Genomic DNA, 15,747 nt, shown 5'->3' on the forward strand with positions numbered 1-15,747 from the left:
CTATGTTTAGCCGCCACCTTGCTTCTCTTTCCTCTTCCTCTTCAATTTTGAAATTCTTAGTGTTAGAGTAGTGCCCACACACAGCAAGTGATACCTCAATCATAGTGAGGAAGATCGTGAAGAAAGACTTTCAGCAAGAAGGAGTTTCAGCACCAAAGAATCAGAGAAAGAGATCCAGGTTCAGATATTGATAATGCTGTGCTAGAGAAAGGAATCAAGGGCTAAATATCTAAACGAAAGGAGTCAGTATATTCCGCTGCACCCAATGTAAGGTTTCCTAAACTTTATATGTGTTTATTTCATCGTTTTAGAAAGTTCAAATTTAGGCTATTAATCAACATACTTGTGAGTAGATCTAAGATCCTGGTAAAATAATTTCCAACAGAGTAAAGATGGTATTTTAGTGGACCCAGTAAAGATCGAAGCAGTACGTGACTCGCCTCGACCTAAGTTAGCAACCGAAGTTAGAAGTTTCCTAGAGTTATCAGGGTATTATCGAAGATTTGTTGAGGGCTTTGCCAAGATTTCTACGCCTTTAACTAAATTGACCCGAAAGAATTGTAGGTTTGTTTGGACTGACAAGTGTGAAGGTAGTTTCCAGGAATTGAAGCAAAGGTTGATTACCGCTCCTGTTCTAACCTTACCAAAGAATGATGAAAAGTTTGTGATTTATTGTGATGCATCCAAACAAGAGTTAGGTTGTGTTCTTATGCAGTCAGGGAAAGTGATTGCTTATGCATCCAGGCAATTGAAGGAATCTAAACATCGGTATCCTACCCATGATATTGAATTGGCAGCAGTTGTCTTTGCACTAAAAGTTTGGCGTCACTATCTGTACTGTGAGAAGTGTGAAATTTATACAGATCACAAAAGCCTCAAGTACTTTTTCACTCAGAATGATTTAAATATGAGGCAACGACGATGGTTAGAACTGGTCAAAGATTATGACTGCGAGATTCTCTACCACCCTGGTAAAGCAAATGTTGTAGCGGATGCTCTAAGTCGGAAAGGACCAGGGCAAGTTTGTGAACTAAAGGAAATCTCAGCAAAGCTGGCTGAGGATATGAAGAAAGCGGGAATTGAATTTGTAATTGGAAAACTTGCCAATATCAGCATACAGTGTGATCTATTGGAAAGGATTAGAGTAGCGCAACAAGGCGATCTTGAGCTACGGGAGCATAAGGAGAAGTTAGAGGCAGGATTGGCAAAAGACTTTTCATGTTTATCTGATGGGCTGTTGCGATTCAAGGACAGGATCTGTGTACCGGTTGACAAAGAAATTAGACAGGAGATTCTTGATGAATCACATACTACACTGTATTCCTTACACCCGGGAACAACCAAGATGTATCATGATGTGAATGCTTTATATTGGTGGCCGGGTATGAAGAGGAATATTGTTGAATACGTGTCAAGATGCTTAACCTGTCAACAAATTAAAGCAGAACATCAAAGGCCGGCAGGTTTGCTTCAACCTTTAAAGATTCCCGAATGGAAATGGGAAGACATCACCATGGATTTTGTAGTGGGATTGACAAGAACAGTAAGGTATTATGATTCTATTTGGGTGATAGTGGATCGATATACGATGTCTGAAAGGACTATCCAGATACTTGAGGATATGTTGAGGGCATGTGTAACGGATTTTCAAGGTTCTTGGAACAAGTACCTACCTTTGATTGAGTTTTCTTATAACAATAGTTATCAGAGTACCATTGGCATGGCTCCGTATAAGATGCTTTATGGAAGGAAATGTCGATCATCTATTCATTGGGATGAGGCTGGTGAACGTAGGTACCTTGTACCTGAAGCTGTCCAAAGAACGAGCGAGGCTATTGAAAAGATTCGAGCTCGTATGCTTGCTTCCAAAAGTAGACAGAAAAGCTAAGCAGATCCAAAGCGTAGAGATGTTGAATTCCAAGTTGGAGATTTTGTTTTTCTTCGGGTATCCCCAATGAAAGGAATTCGAAGGTTCGGGAAGAAAGGAAAGTTGAGTCCCAGATTTATTGGTCCATTTGAGATTCTTGAGAAAGTAGGTCAGGTAGCTGATCGGTTGGCTCTACCTCCTGCTTTATCTGGGGTTCATAACGTGTTTCATGTCTCGATGCTTCGGAAATATGTATCTGATACAACTCATATCTTAAGTTATGAAGACATTGAGCTTCAAACCGACCTGTCATATGAAGAACAACCAGTACAGATCTTAGACAGGAAAGAAAAGGTCATGCGGAACAAGACTATTCTGCTAGTTAAAGTGCTGTGGCGGAACATCAAAGTTGAAGAAGCGACTTGGGAGTTAGAGTCGAAGATGCGGGAGTTGTATCCCGAGCTTTTCAGGTAAATTTCGAGGACGAAATTCCTATAAGTGGGGGATAGTTGTAATATCCCAGAAAATAAATAATATTTAAATGGACACATTTTATTAAATATGTAATTACTTGGGAAACAAAGTAGGATTATCATCTTACTTAGGTAAATTGTTGAGAAATTATTTAATGAAATACTTTATTTTCGGGCCTGGCAATTGTGGAAATTTAGCGATGTTGTTAGTAATGTCACGACATTAATGAAAGAATTATTTTGAGAATATTCCAGATTAAGTTAGAATTTTACTAGAATGTCGGATTGGGGAATTAGTAAAATTACCAAAATGCCCTTAGGGTTTTTTTTTAAAAAAAAAATTATTATGGAAGAGGGGTAAATTCATGGTGCTTGACTTTTCTTTTTTAGCTGCCTATTATTTAAAAAAAAAAAAAACCCTATTTAAAAAGCTTTCTTCCAAGACAAGAAAAAATCAAAATTTGCAAACCTTAAGCTTCTCTTTCTTCTCCTTGTGCCGAAACCTAGAAGCAGCTGAGAACCAAGTGGATTTCATTTTATTTCAACCATTCTTGAGCTAATCTTAGCACTAGAAGTTAGCTAAGTGAAGGTATGATCTTTCTACACTATTCTTTATTTGTTTTCTTGAGTTTAGTTTAGGTTTTCGTGGAAGTTTCAATGAATTCTGAGCTGGGGTATAAACTGAGGGTAAGGTAGGTTCTTAGGGTTAAATTGGAACTTGTTCGAATGAAAATTGAGTGAGGTTAAGGGCTGTTTAATTGAATTCGTGTTGAAAGTGATGTTTGGTGCAAATTTTCAAATTAGATGGTGATTTTGAGTTAAATGGTGAATTGTGATTAAATGATGTGTTGAATATGTTGTATTTGGTATATTGAACTGTTCTGGAAATGCAATTTAGGTCTATAATGGTTTTGGTTCGAGCTGGGGAAGAAAACCCAGAATTTTTTTGGTCTGACAGCAACCGGTCAACCGGTTGGTTCTGGTGTACCAGAACCGGTCGACCAATTACAGCAGGGGAAAAATTTCTCGGGTTTTATCCGAACCTTGTTTTGGCTCGGGTTCAACCTAGTACCTTCCTTTGAATGTTTTTGAGTTATTTGAGTTATTTTAAAGTTGGTTAAGGCTAAGTCTAATCGGTTTTAAATTAGGGTTTTAATTTGGGAAATATCAAGTTAAGGTATTCATTTGAGTTTTAATTGTCGTGACATAGGACCGGGATTGCCTAGCTTGTTTTTCCACTCAGGTCAGCCCGTACTCTTGATTTCTGGACCGAGGTAAGAAAAGTGGTAAGCACCGTATGTGGTTAAAGATTAATGGTTGAATGGAAGTGGCCTTGATTATTATCAAGATTTTGATTAAATATTTATTAAGACTAGGTTATGACCTAGGGTTGGAAACGGTTATTACCGTTATGAGTAATTACTCTTGAAACCGCGGTTAGGTTTCTTACTTATCGTTTGCTTTATCGGGCAACGATAGTGACATATTCAGCTCGTAAGTGACGAGTGGTAAAAAGGGGTACTTTATTAAGTACCAAGAATGTGTAATGTTTAAAGGAATGTTATTATATTGTATAGTGAGTAAACATGATTGCATGAGATTAAGTTGATAATCATTTTCTTTCAGTTATTGTTTTGATCACTTTCTTGCTGAGTCTCTGTGACTCACGGGTGCTTTATGGTGCAGTAAAGGGAAGGCTAAAGTTGAGCAACCATGAGTTTGTGGTCGCAGCAGCAATGTACATACCAGCCGCACCGGCACGACCGAGTAAACAAGATGCTCTATTTTGATTGTATTTTGGAAATATAAAGTTTATGTTGTAAAATACTTTGAAACCAGTTTGTGAATATTTTGAAAACAGGGGGACCGCGTAGCCCATATTACTTATCTTTTGTTAAACAGTTTTTAGTATAATTACATATTATATAAATATCAGTATTTTATTAAATTGCACACACGTGGCGTCCTTGTTGGCCTGGACGTTACAATGGGCCTCACTTATGCAATTTTGCTGTTTTATCATTTCTGCATCTCATTTTCTCAAAAACGCCAACTTTTAAATTCAACCATTTAAATGCCAATTCTAATTATTTAATAACTAAAAATTAATTATTAAATAATATTGTCATTTAATATATTTACTAATTAGATATATAAAGTCTCTTAATTAACAAATAAAACCTAGAATCTCTTTTCTTACAATTTCGCCATTTCTTAGTGAAAATTCATAAACTAGACATAGTCTAACGTAAGAATTATAATTGATTAATTAAAATCAATTAACTGAGTCTTACAAGCAGTATGGTCTCAACTAGTATGGGGACCATGGGCCTATATAACCAAGCTTCCAATAAGTCGAACCGAATTTACCAAGTAAATTCCCTAACTTATTAATTCCTTATTGAATCCACACTTAAAACTTTGAATTGCACTCTTGGTCATATAGAACGCTCTATATGTTCCACGATATAGATACACTATTAATTATCCATTGTTATAATCCTAATTGGATCAATGACCCTCTAATAGATGATCTACATTGAATATGAACTAAATTACCGTTACACCTTCAATGTATTTTATCCTTAAAATGAGCACCGAGATATCAAATTGTTTAGTTGCATAGCGGGGTCAAGACACCCACCAAGAAGCGTGCGCGTGAGGAAAAAGTACGCTGAAAACACTAGTGTTGGTTTGTAGGGTCAGTCTTCAGTCCAGGAAGTAGCCAGAGTGATGAACTCGTGTATAAGAGCCATAATTTAGGGGGGGGGGGGTAAGGGCTCAATGAAGGCTTGAAGCAGGGACGTTACAAATTGTATAAGATCCTTGACCTAGTTGGAAGTGTGGTTGACGAAGACCTCGGACCCCGTAAGGGGGAGTGATTGTGACAGTCAGTACTCTCGTGATCCGTAAGGAGAAATACCGGGTAAAGTGTGCAATCCCACACGGCCTCGGAAGGTTAAGTGGAATGATTCTCAGACTGTGTAGGTATGGGACTACACAGTTAAAGAGGGCTTAAATGAATGTATTAGTACTACCTATATCAACACGGTTAAGTGTGCTTGACCTGGGTAATTTCAGGATAGGTGACCTCCTGGGAAGTTTTGCTAGGAAGCATGCAAGTGAGGACAAAGCACGCAGGAAACCTCGTGTTGGTCTATAGGGTCAGTCAATAATCGCGAAAGCAGCCTGAGTGCCGTACTCGTGTATAAGAGCTATTATTCTGTGGGTGTAAGGGCCTAATGTAGGCTTGATGCGGGGACATTACAAATAGTATCAGAGCCTTAACCTAGCCGGAAGTGTAGTCGATGAGGACGTCAGACCCATAAGGGGGAGTGATTGCACTACTAAAAAAATCCCAAATTCCCGTCGGTTTTACACTGTCGGCCAAAGAATTCCCGACAGTTCATAAAACCGTCGCCTATACGAGCGTCGCGAAAACTGGGTAAAATTAACGACGGTTGAAAACTGTCGAGAAAATAGTATGGGCCACGGTTTAAAACCGTCGCCTATAGTAAACACTATAGGCGACGGTTTTAAACTGTGGCCTATACTATAGGCCACGGTTTTTAACCGTGGCCTATAGTATAGGCCACAGTTTAAAACCGTGGCCTATAATGTTGTAGGCACAGGTAAAAACCGTGGCCTTTAGTATAAGCCACAGTTTTAAATCATAGCCTATACTATAGGCCACTGTTTTTAACCATGGCATATAATGTTTTAAGCACAGATTTAAACCGTGGCATATAATGTTTTCAATCTATTATAAATTTCGTATTTTTCAACGACGGGTTTTGCCAGTCATTGGATTGTAAAAAAAAAAAGAAAAAAATAATTAGGATAAAGTATATATATTGTCATTAGTGAAAGTTAAACAGATCCTGTTTTACATAGTAAAATTTTCCCTACATTAATTAATTTTTACTGTATATTGTCACTAATTAGTTAGGATAAAGTATAAACAAAAATAGAAACTGATCATTGTAAAAGCCCTTGTCGCACTGCTTGTGCTCGAACATATTCAATCCACTGATCACGCAAAATATTCATCTCGTCATTTGAGTACGGATCGCTCTTACCCTGCAAAAAAAAATGAAAGAAATTACATATTAATTAGTAAAAGACCTTATACATTATACTAAGTCCTAGCTAACTACCACAAAATTAGTGAAAGAGAAGCTTACAATAGACTATAATTACTATGTTTACGTATTATTGTGTAATATATAATGACTACGAGAAGATAAATTTTACCATTTCTCTCACTCGGCGTATTGGATCTTCTTCGTTCATGAACCTCTCAATAAATTTCATGACATAATATCCACATTGCTTCCCGTCTGGTTGTTGTGGACATATCGGAGTTATCCACTCAATGGGACGATCATTGCGGTTAGTTAAGCTTTTATTAACTATGTTGAGCGACCTACACAAAAAGTGAAATTAGCATATAAAATATCACACACTTATTCAGAACACCTATAATTGTATTTAATATGTATATAAGGAAAAGAAAGAAAAAAAAAACAAATTTGGTGGTATTTAATGTGTCTTTACTTACAAATTTAAAAATAGAGTATTGTATGAGTCTCACATTCATAACTAGAGGAATCGATATATAATTAAACAGCCACAAAAGAAATCAAACATTCTTACTCTCTCTTTCCAAAACTTTTCATATTCAATCTTCACATATATTAAGTACAATAAATATGCATTGGTTCTTAACACTTGGTTGATAAATTTACTATGTCTACATGCAGTTACTATGTCCTAATCAACAACAAAAGAAAAGGATAAAGTTAGCAGATTGCTTAAGATTTTAGGCATGTATAGAACTTACGTGTTAACAATGTATTTTAAATCTTCTGGTACATATCCATTGTTGGAATCCAAGTACGCTCTTTTGTATGTGTACTTGGTTGGATAAGTACAACCATCCAGTGATACATATTACTACACAAACAAACATGTTAGATTAACCATAAATTATGTAGAGTTATAAATTATGAAACTATAAATTTTAAATTTACTTACTAATTGTTATAGGGGCAATAATCCATTTAGCCGGACTATCAATTTCAAAAATACGTTTGCGCAGTGCTCGAGAACGGGCATTATAATCCCCAGCATCAGAGGCAATGGCCCCAGGATTTAAAAATGCATATAGTCTGCTTAATCCATTAACATCTAGCAACCGTTCCTTCAAAAACCTGTTAAAAACACACAATTAATAACAAGCTCTCAAAACAAATTTTCAAGTTTAATAAGAATTGGATATCATACTTGCACCAGATTGCAATAGGTTGGGCTCCTAAAAATCCCATTTGGCACAATTCCTTGATGTCAATTGTTGGAAGCCATATCGAGTCGTTTTCAACCCCAAATAAATCCTTGCTGGCCTCAAAGTGGATTATTGTTGTTTTTGGCCACATGTTGAGTAACTTAAAAAAGTTGTTGATTATTGATGTCCTTTTTGGTGCAACGTAGCGACCCTTTTTACTTGGCCTCTCTGGTATTTTTTGAGGCTGTGTTCGAGGACCAAGTAATTCTTCAGATACTTGTCCTTTTCCACTCACAGGTTGCTTCTTCTGCATTTGGTTATTGGGGCGTTGCGTCTATATGGAAGACAAAACAATTAAGTTAGAGTTTTTAACTAATCAATAAACATATTAAGTTAAGGGAATTAATTAAAACATACCAACTCTACTCCAACTGGCGTAATGTAGTCCTTTAGCCATGCTACATAAAGTCCTACAGCATGACCTACAGTGGTGTATCCATTTTGAACGACGGGACATGGAAGACGGGCATTTTCTACATAGACTTCATCGATGAAAACCCGACGATAATCCTTGTAGAGGAAATCAGAACCCTGGACTGAGAACTTGCCATTCTTCAAATATTGCTCCTTCACCATGAATCCCTTAGAACCTTTCAATGACAATCCACTAGGCTCCAACCGAACATGCAGCCAACATGGATATTTCTGTATTTCAAAATTAAAAAAAAAAAGGAATCAATATAATTTGTAAATTGACAATACAAATTAAAAAGTAATATTGAGATTACCTTTTCTGAAATGCCATCGGTATGTGGCGGTGGAGCTGGTGGAGCGGTTACCTTCTCAGCATGCAGTGTACTCGGTTGTCGTGGAGCAGAGACATGGACAGGACTTTGTGGTTGTGCTTCAGGAGCAGAAACAATGTCATCATCACGGGCTAGTTTGTTTGATTCTCCTCCAACACCCGAACCAGACGCATGTGATGTACCCGCAACACCACTATGCTGGGAACGAACTATACGCAGGAGTTCAGCCATTTGTTCTTTAAGCTGTCTATTACTCTCCTCTGTCTCACGGAGTCGCTTATCCATATCTGACAATGCTTCATTATCCTCATCTTTATTCTTCCTCTTTGTAGGGCGTGGAGTGTGGAAAAATTGGGTTTGAGTGACACCATAACCCAAGCCCCGGACTCGACCACCATGTTCATCTGTCCCAAGGGCCATGGTCAAGATGTCATTCTTCCCTTCCAGACTTATTGTTCCCTCTTCGAGTTGCTTTCGCAAGTCATCCTACAAACATAATAAATAAATAGAGTTAGAATTAAATTATGAAACATAAAAATATAAATGCAATTAGACTTTAAACTTACAATGCGTTGGGCAACTTCCACAGCTGGGCCTTCCAACTCGCCTTTACTGTTTGTGCGAAGTCTCTTCCATAAATCGGCTCTATCAATTTTGACCAATTGGTGGCCTAACTCTTTCTCCATCTGTAACTCCACCATCCTCGCACCACCTCGTCCAGAGCGGTGGGGGTAAATATTTTTTGCCCTGCTAGCTTGGGCCTTCTTTCTCGTCACCCCCCATTCTTTAGTTAATCTTGAAGCCACAAACTTTGTCCACTCGGTCTCATCGATTATGTCTTCGTACAATCTCGGTGGCTTCTCAAGAAGTTGTGGAGCCACATCTTTAACCTTGTAAATACCTTTTGTTAAGGTGTTTTTCCAATCCCACCATCTCTCCCCAGCTTTTTGAATTGTTCGTCTCTTTGCCTCCTCTTCCAGCTCAAACTTACCCTGCAAAATTTGGAAATTATAGTTATAGATACAAATCATAATCAATAGTAAAAAAAAACAAGAATAGTAGTATTAGTATTACCTTAACATCATTCCATAATCTGTTCTTCAGCTCCTTATCAATTTGTGGCCACTTTTTATTCACAAGTGGTATGTTAATTCGAACCCACACCCCAATCCGGGAAAGTAAATCAGTTGCTGCTTTTCCCCATTGTTGTCCGAGGTTGTTGTACTCAATTTCTAATTTTTTGCCCTCGCTTGCCAGTCTTGTTATATCTAGTCTTTTGGTTCTACCCCTAGTATTTTTCTGCTTTGGTGGGGGTTCTTCAACTTCAATATTAGGTTCTTCAACTTCAATATTAGGTTCTTCAACTTCATTATTATGTTCTTCAGGCATGAATGATTCTTCATATTGAGCCCACTCATCAACGCCATTTGGTGCTGGTTCCATAATAAATAGTCCTACACAAATTTAAAAATCTACATTAGAATATACAATAATATACAAATTGATAGCCACAAAAGAATACATGTTAAAAAGAATACCAACACATGTTGAAAAACTCATGGCTTGATAGTTTCATTCACCCATAACCCCTCCCCATCATCACGAGATGATACGACATCGTCCCCAACGGTGACATCAATAGGTGGTGGAGTGATTTGATGAATTTGCTCACTTATCATAAGATCATCGCCATTATGCTCTTGGTTAGCATAGTCTTTTGCTTGCGTTGTCATGACAACTGACCAGCGTGCATCTAATGGGTCACTCATGTAAAACACCTGAGTGGCTTGAGACGCCATTACAAACCTATCAGACTTGTGGCCTATTCGATTCAAGTCCACTAATTTGAATCCAAGTTCATCGTCTTTAACCCCATTATCACTCCTAACCCAATCACAAAGAAAAACAGGAATTTGAAAACTACTATAATCTAATTCCCAAATTTCTTGAATTACACCGTAAAAAGACATATTACATTCAATTGGGTTTTTATCTTTTGAACTAGATATTTGGAAAGCTCTAGCAACTATCATGACACCGCTATTTTGTGTTTTTCTAGATTTATCACGATCTTTGGTACAAAATTTAGTACTATTTATATAGTACGATTGGTACTTGAGTACATCACACGAAGGACCTCGTGATATGCAAAGCAGTGTGTTGGATACATTGCTTGGGGATTCACAATTTTCAGCATATACCTAATATGCACCAATGAAATAGTGAGCACATGTGTATATATAAGATATGAAACAAAACAATAATGTTAATATATAATACCTTTTTTTTTAACCATGTACTGAAATTTCGATAATGTTCATCTTGTACCCATTTTTGATTCCTTGCCTTAGTCGGATTATTACTCTTAATCCAATTAAAATGTTCCCTTCAACATAATAAAGCATTCGATTGATTTTAGTTTCAATTGAATATTATTAATTTGTTTTAAGTATGAATAGTTGATTTAATCTTACTCAATGTATGGTTGGACCTCGTCAATATTTTGCAAGACGAGACGATGCGCTTCTTCACGATCAGCTCGACTTACACCGCAAACAGAAACACCCCTACTCCCTTTACTTATTTCACTATTGACCCGAGTAGGACAAGCGCCAATAGTTGTAACCTCTGACAAGTAGTCTGAACAGAATTCAATCGTCTCTTCAACAATGTATGATTCAACAATACAACCCTCGGGCCTACTTCTATTTCTCACATAACCCTTTAAGATTTTCATGTATCGTTCAAATGGGTACATCCACCTCATGTACACTGGTCCACACAACTTTACCTCTCTCACCAAATGCACTGTTAGGTGAACCATTATGTCAAAAAAAGAAGGCGGAAAAAATTGCTCCAAATAACACAACACTTCTACGATTTCTAACCCGAGGTTCTCTAACTTTGTGACATCAATCACTTTACAACAAAGAGATTTGAAGAACAAACACAACCTTGTGATTGCATATCGAACTTTTTTAGGCAACACAGAACGGATACTCACTGGTAGAATGTGTTGAATTAATATATGATGATCATGAGATTTCAGACCATTCAAAATTAACTTACTCATATCTACCCAGTCGGAGACATTTGAGGAGTACCCTTCCGGTACCTTCACATTGGAGATAGAACTACACAAAGATTGTTTTTCTACTTTAGTCAGAGCATGACAAGCCGGTGGTAAAAATGTACGTCCACCAACAACTTGTGGGTGTAAATTGGCCCGTATTCCTAATTCTTTCAAATCTAGGCGAGATTTAATTCCATCTTTACTCCGCCCGGGAATATTGAACAAGGTATTAAGCAAGCTGTCTGACACATTCTTCTCAATATGCATCACGTCTAGATTATGACGCAACGCCAAATGCTTCCAATATTCGAGCTCAAAAAATATTGACTTCTTTTTCCATGGCCCCTGATGTTCACTTGCAGCAACGTCATCTCACGCTGACCTTTTCTTTTCTTCGAAGTCAATTTTCGCTTTCCAAGGTGGAATTGAACTTTATTCAACTTTTCTAACAATTATTCTCCTTGCAAAGGTGACGGCGGCATTTCTAATTCTTGCTTACCATCGAATGCTTTTTTCCAAGTCCTAAATACATGTCCTGTAGGCAAAAACTTTCGGTGTCCCATATAACTCATTTTCTTCGAGTGTTTTAACCACATAGAACATGTTCTCTCCTCACAAATCGGGCATGCATTGTACCCTTTCACACTGTATCCAGAAAGATTTCCAAAAGCTGGAAAATCATTTATGGTCCACAGTAATATAGCCTTAAGATTAAAGTCTTCATTCCTAAAGGCATCGTATGCAGGAACACCCTCATACCATAATTGACTCAAATCATCAACTAGAGGAGCTAAATACACATCAATATTATTACCAGGCTGTGAAGGGCCAGATATCAACAATGTGAGAATAGTGAACTTTCTCTTCATTACCAACCAAGGCGGTAAATTATACATCACAAGCAAAACTGGCCAACAACTATACTTACTACTAAGGGTGGTATGTGGATTAATTCCATCTGCAGAAAGACCAAGACGGATATTCCTAGGTTCATTTGCAAATTCAGGCCACCTAACATCGATTGTTTTCCAAGCAGGGGAGGCAGCTGGATGTCTCATCTTACCATCTAGTTTTCTATCGGTGGCATGCCAGGTCAAATGTTTTGCATGATTGACATTTCAAAAGAATCGAACCAAACGAGGTATTGGAGGTAAGTACCATAATACCTTTGCAGGGACACCAATCTTTACCTCATCAGAATTCTTTTTCTTTTGCCACCTAGACTCACCGCACGTGGGACACGATATTGCATCCACAAAACTCTTACGATATAGAATGCAATCATTAGGACATGCATGTATCTTTTCATATTGCATACCTAAGGAAGACAGTGTCTTCTTTGCCTCGTAGAAAGACAAAGGCATCTCATTACCTTCAGGTAATAACTCTACTAGAAAAGCTAGTAAATCCGTAAAACTTTTATCACTCCACCCATGTTTCGCTTCTATATTGTATAATCTAACAAGCGTAGACAATTTAGTAAACCTATTACAATTAGGGTAAATAGGTTTCTCAGCATCCTCTACAAAATTTTGAAATTCCAATGGATCGACATTTGATTGAAATTGTGCATCTCCTATCATTTCTGGAATGTGATCATCCTGATAATCCAAGTTAACATTCTTAACCTTCTTAGACTTAGATGTTTCCTCGCCGTGAACTCTAATATTTTCCCCGTGGTAACACCAAACCTTATAACTCTTGTCTATTCCGTTCCTAAATAAATGCTCCTTTATTTTACTAGTATTCATACGCTCCATGTTACCACATTTAAGACAAGGACAAAGAATCAACTTTGGATTTTTTGCGTGCTTATGACAAAAATCCAAAAAAAAGTCAACACCTTCCTTATACTCTGCTGATAATCTATTCGCACTCATCCAATTTCTATCCATTTTGCAACTTCTAAAAAAGAAAAAAAAAACTTTATTAAATTATTTGTTTGAATGTGTATTTATTAATCACCACACATATAAATTTTCACTAAGTTCTTACATTTTTCATCTAAAATTTATGTATTTTTAATGAAATTTATCCTAATTCGACCGAAATTTCGACAGCATAACAACTGTAATTGGACGTTCCCAAAAATTTTAAACATGCAAAAAACAAAAAACAAACACACAAAATAATACAAAACTAACAAAACAATATTAAAACTATCCACCCATCCGACCGCAGTACATGTATATTCACAGAACCTACTTCACTACGGATGAATATCTAAGATATTAAAACTCCACTAAATTAAGAATTTAAAGTTTTAGTGATTATACCTTTCTCCGATAAAGTTAGCTACTTGTGTACTCTTCAATCAACACAAAGCACTCGATACCTAAAAATTAAATTTAAAATATGCATCAATAATATTTGCTTTTTCATGGGCTATTAACTCTTTTAGCTATTATTGATCAGAGTTACTTACACTTTTTTTTTTGTTGGACCTCTTTCATATACAGTAGAAGCAGAAAGAATCTTAGTTGATCGTGTTGCTCATCTTAATCCTTTTGATGGAGGTTCTGCTACAACACAATGTAATTTTATCTCTGTATATATGTGTATATATATATTAGTAAAAATACTATCTCTGTAAGAGAGTGTTGTGTTTACATGATATAAATATGGAGTTTTATCAAAAGTAAAAACTAACTAGTCTTCAAAGTTAGCTATAAGTCACTCACGACAGCTATTTGCTTTGCTTTCTAGTTGAAAAATATAAAAATCGCACAGTATACGATTTAGGCAAAAACCAGAATACAGAAAGTAACAAACAAACAAACAACAAAAGCTCCTGCCTAACCAAACAGAAAATAATATTAAATAGATATATATTGTGCTTAAAATTACAAGAGGATGATCAATTTTATCTTAAACATCTTCCTAGTACAAAAATAATGTACTGTTTTCTTCTATACAAAATTAGTTGGTGAAAAACGATGTAGTTTTGATTTATATTTGTTGCCAATAAAAATTAATAATAATAATAAGTCATTCATCCATTAAAATTTTAAGAACTTTAGCCACAATTGAAACAAGCATTGATTTTGTATTCTACTAAACAACAGATCAAACATTTTGCCTCAACTCACATCACCTGTTCAAAATTGAAAAATAAAAAATAAAAATATTTTTAAAAAAAGAGTACAAATTCTTGGGGAAAACGTAGACAAGATATCATTATCTTTCTTGTATTAATGTGAAATAGTAATACAAGCAAAAATTGGTTAAGGAAATCCAGTGTGAAGCCGAGATATCATTATTCTGGAAATCAAATTTTCATAGCATTTAGTTTGTAACAACGCAAAAGGTTGCAGGTATATTTCACACGTCCAGTAAGTAGATTGTCTCCAAAGGCAATGATATTAACAAAAAAAAATATAGTATCTAGAACTATAAGAAAAAAGAAAAGGCAAAACGCGTGAAGCAAGCTCATAAAAAGCAAACCTTGCCAGACACTGATTCTTAAAGCTTCTGCTGAGAGTCCATGGACATATTCGCCCAGGTATCTTCGAAGCAAATGTAGCACCTGCCAAAGAAAGCATGCATTAAGAAACAACAAAATCTTCTTATATTGTTGTTGACATAACATCTTCATTTTAGTCTCAACTCTTAACTCAAGTTATATTCCACTAAAAATCGAAACTCCTACAGTCTTCAAATTTTAAGCAACCTGTCAACTATAAAACTCAGAAGTATTTATATATATATATTAATTTCCCCATTAATCTAGTTATTGCTTCATAGTGCTATGTATCAATATCAAATTTAAATGGCAACTAATTAGGTTTTAATAGAAAAATATCCATTACATGCGCAGTACTTCGATTGGAAAACTATACATATTCACATATGTAATGAAACCATATATGAGATTTCAATATGGTATTATAATTAAGAAAGTGTTAAAGCAATAATAAACTAGACAAAATAAATGAAAAATCAAATATGAGTACATTAATATAATAAAATCATTTTCTATCTCCAAAAGTCTAAATCGATTTACTGTCTTATGGTGATACTTCAATATGGCAAGAGCAGTTCCTTTCCGATAGTTATAAATCCGCACCCTGCTAAACAGTAATGGTTAGATCGCAAGTTGAAACCTACGAAAAGGCACTAAATGGTCCCTGAAATTTCCAAGTAATAGTTTGTGGCTATGGAGTTTTCATATGAGCAACAGTTCTAGTGTGAGTGAATGTGTTTTATCTATATAAAATAACCATAGATTGAAATAGATTAAGTGT

At 36.1% G+C, this 15,747-nt stretch overlaps 2 protein-coding genes, 2 long non-coding RNA genes and 1 other non-coding gene across 5 annotated transcripts; all 5 read right to left on the minus strand.

Annotated features, from left to right (window-relative positions):
* Positions 1-5,818: 5,818 nt before the first annotated feature.
* LOC133035315 (small nucleolar RNA ACA64) lies at positions 5,819-5,954 on the minus strand. The gene has a single exon (XR_009686586.1). It is a non-coding gene; the product is annotated as a small nucleolar RNA ACA64 (small nucleolar RNA).
* Positions 5,955-6,175: 221 nt separating this feature from the next.
* On the minus strand, positions 6,176-7,227 carry LOC133034944 (uncharacterized). The gene is made up of 2 exons (XR_009686245.1): positions 6,595-7,227; positions 6,176-6,420 (listed from the first exon to the last, which is right to left on the minus strand). It is a non-coding gene; the product is annotated as an uncharacterized LOC133034944 (long non-coding RNA).
* A 97-nt stretch (positions 7,228-7,324) lies between these two features.
* Positions 7,325-9,002, minus strand: LOC133033963 (uncharacterized). Its single transcript, XM_061109005.1, has 4 exons — positions 8,413-9,002; positions 8,042-8,329; positions 7,627-7,958; positions 7,325-7,553 (listed from the first exon to the last, which is right to left on the minus strand). The coding sequence occupies exons 1-4, from the start codon at positions 8,848-8,850 to the stop codon at positions 7,370-7,372; spliced, it is 1,242 nt and encodes a 413-aa protein (XP_060964988.1). The 5' UTR covers positions 8,851-9,002; the 3' UTR covers positions 7,325-7,369.
* An 864-nt stretch (positions 9,003-9,866) lies between these two features.
* LOC133034943 (uncharacterized) lies at positions 9,867-11,866 on the minus strand. Its single transcript, XM_061110504.1, has 3 exons — positions 10,905-11,866; positions 10,711-10,816; positions 9,867-10,631 (listed from the first exon to the last, which is right to left on the minus strand). Exons 1-3 carry the CDS (start codon positions 11,768-11,770, stop codon positions 9,987-9,989), a joined length of 1,617 nt encoding a protein of 538 aa, XP_060966487.1. The 5' UTR covers positions 11,771-11,866; the 3' UTR covers positions 9,867-9,986.
* A 1,300-nt stretch (positions 11,867-13,166) lies between these two features.
* Positions 13,167-14,024, minus strand: LOC133034945 (uncharacterized). The gene is made up of 3 exons (XR_009686246.1): positions 13,929-14,024; positions 13,780-13,838; positions 13,167-13,408 (listed from the first exon to the last, which is right to left on the minus strand). It is a non-coding gene; the product is annotated as an uncharacterized LOC133034945 (long non-coding RNA).
* Between the last annotated feature and the right edge of the window lie 1,723 nt (positions 14,025-15,747).

Source organism: Cannabis sativa, chromosome 2 (genome assembly GCF_029168945.1).
Source record: "Cannabis sativa cultivar Pink pepper isolate KNU-18-1 chromosome 2, ASM2916894v1, whole genome shotgun sequence".
Classification (NCBI taxonomy): domain Eukaryota; kingdom Viridiplantae; phylum Streptophyta; class Magnoliopsida; order Rosales; family Cannabaceae; genus Cannabis; species Cannabis sativa.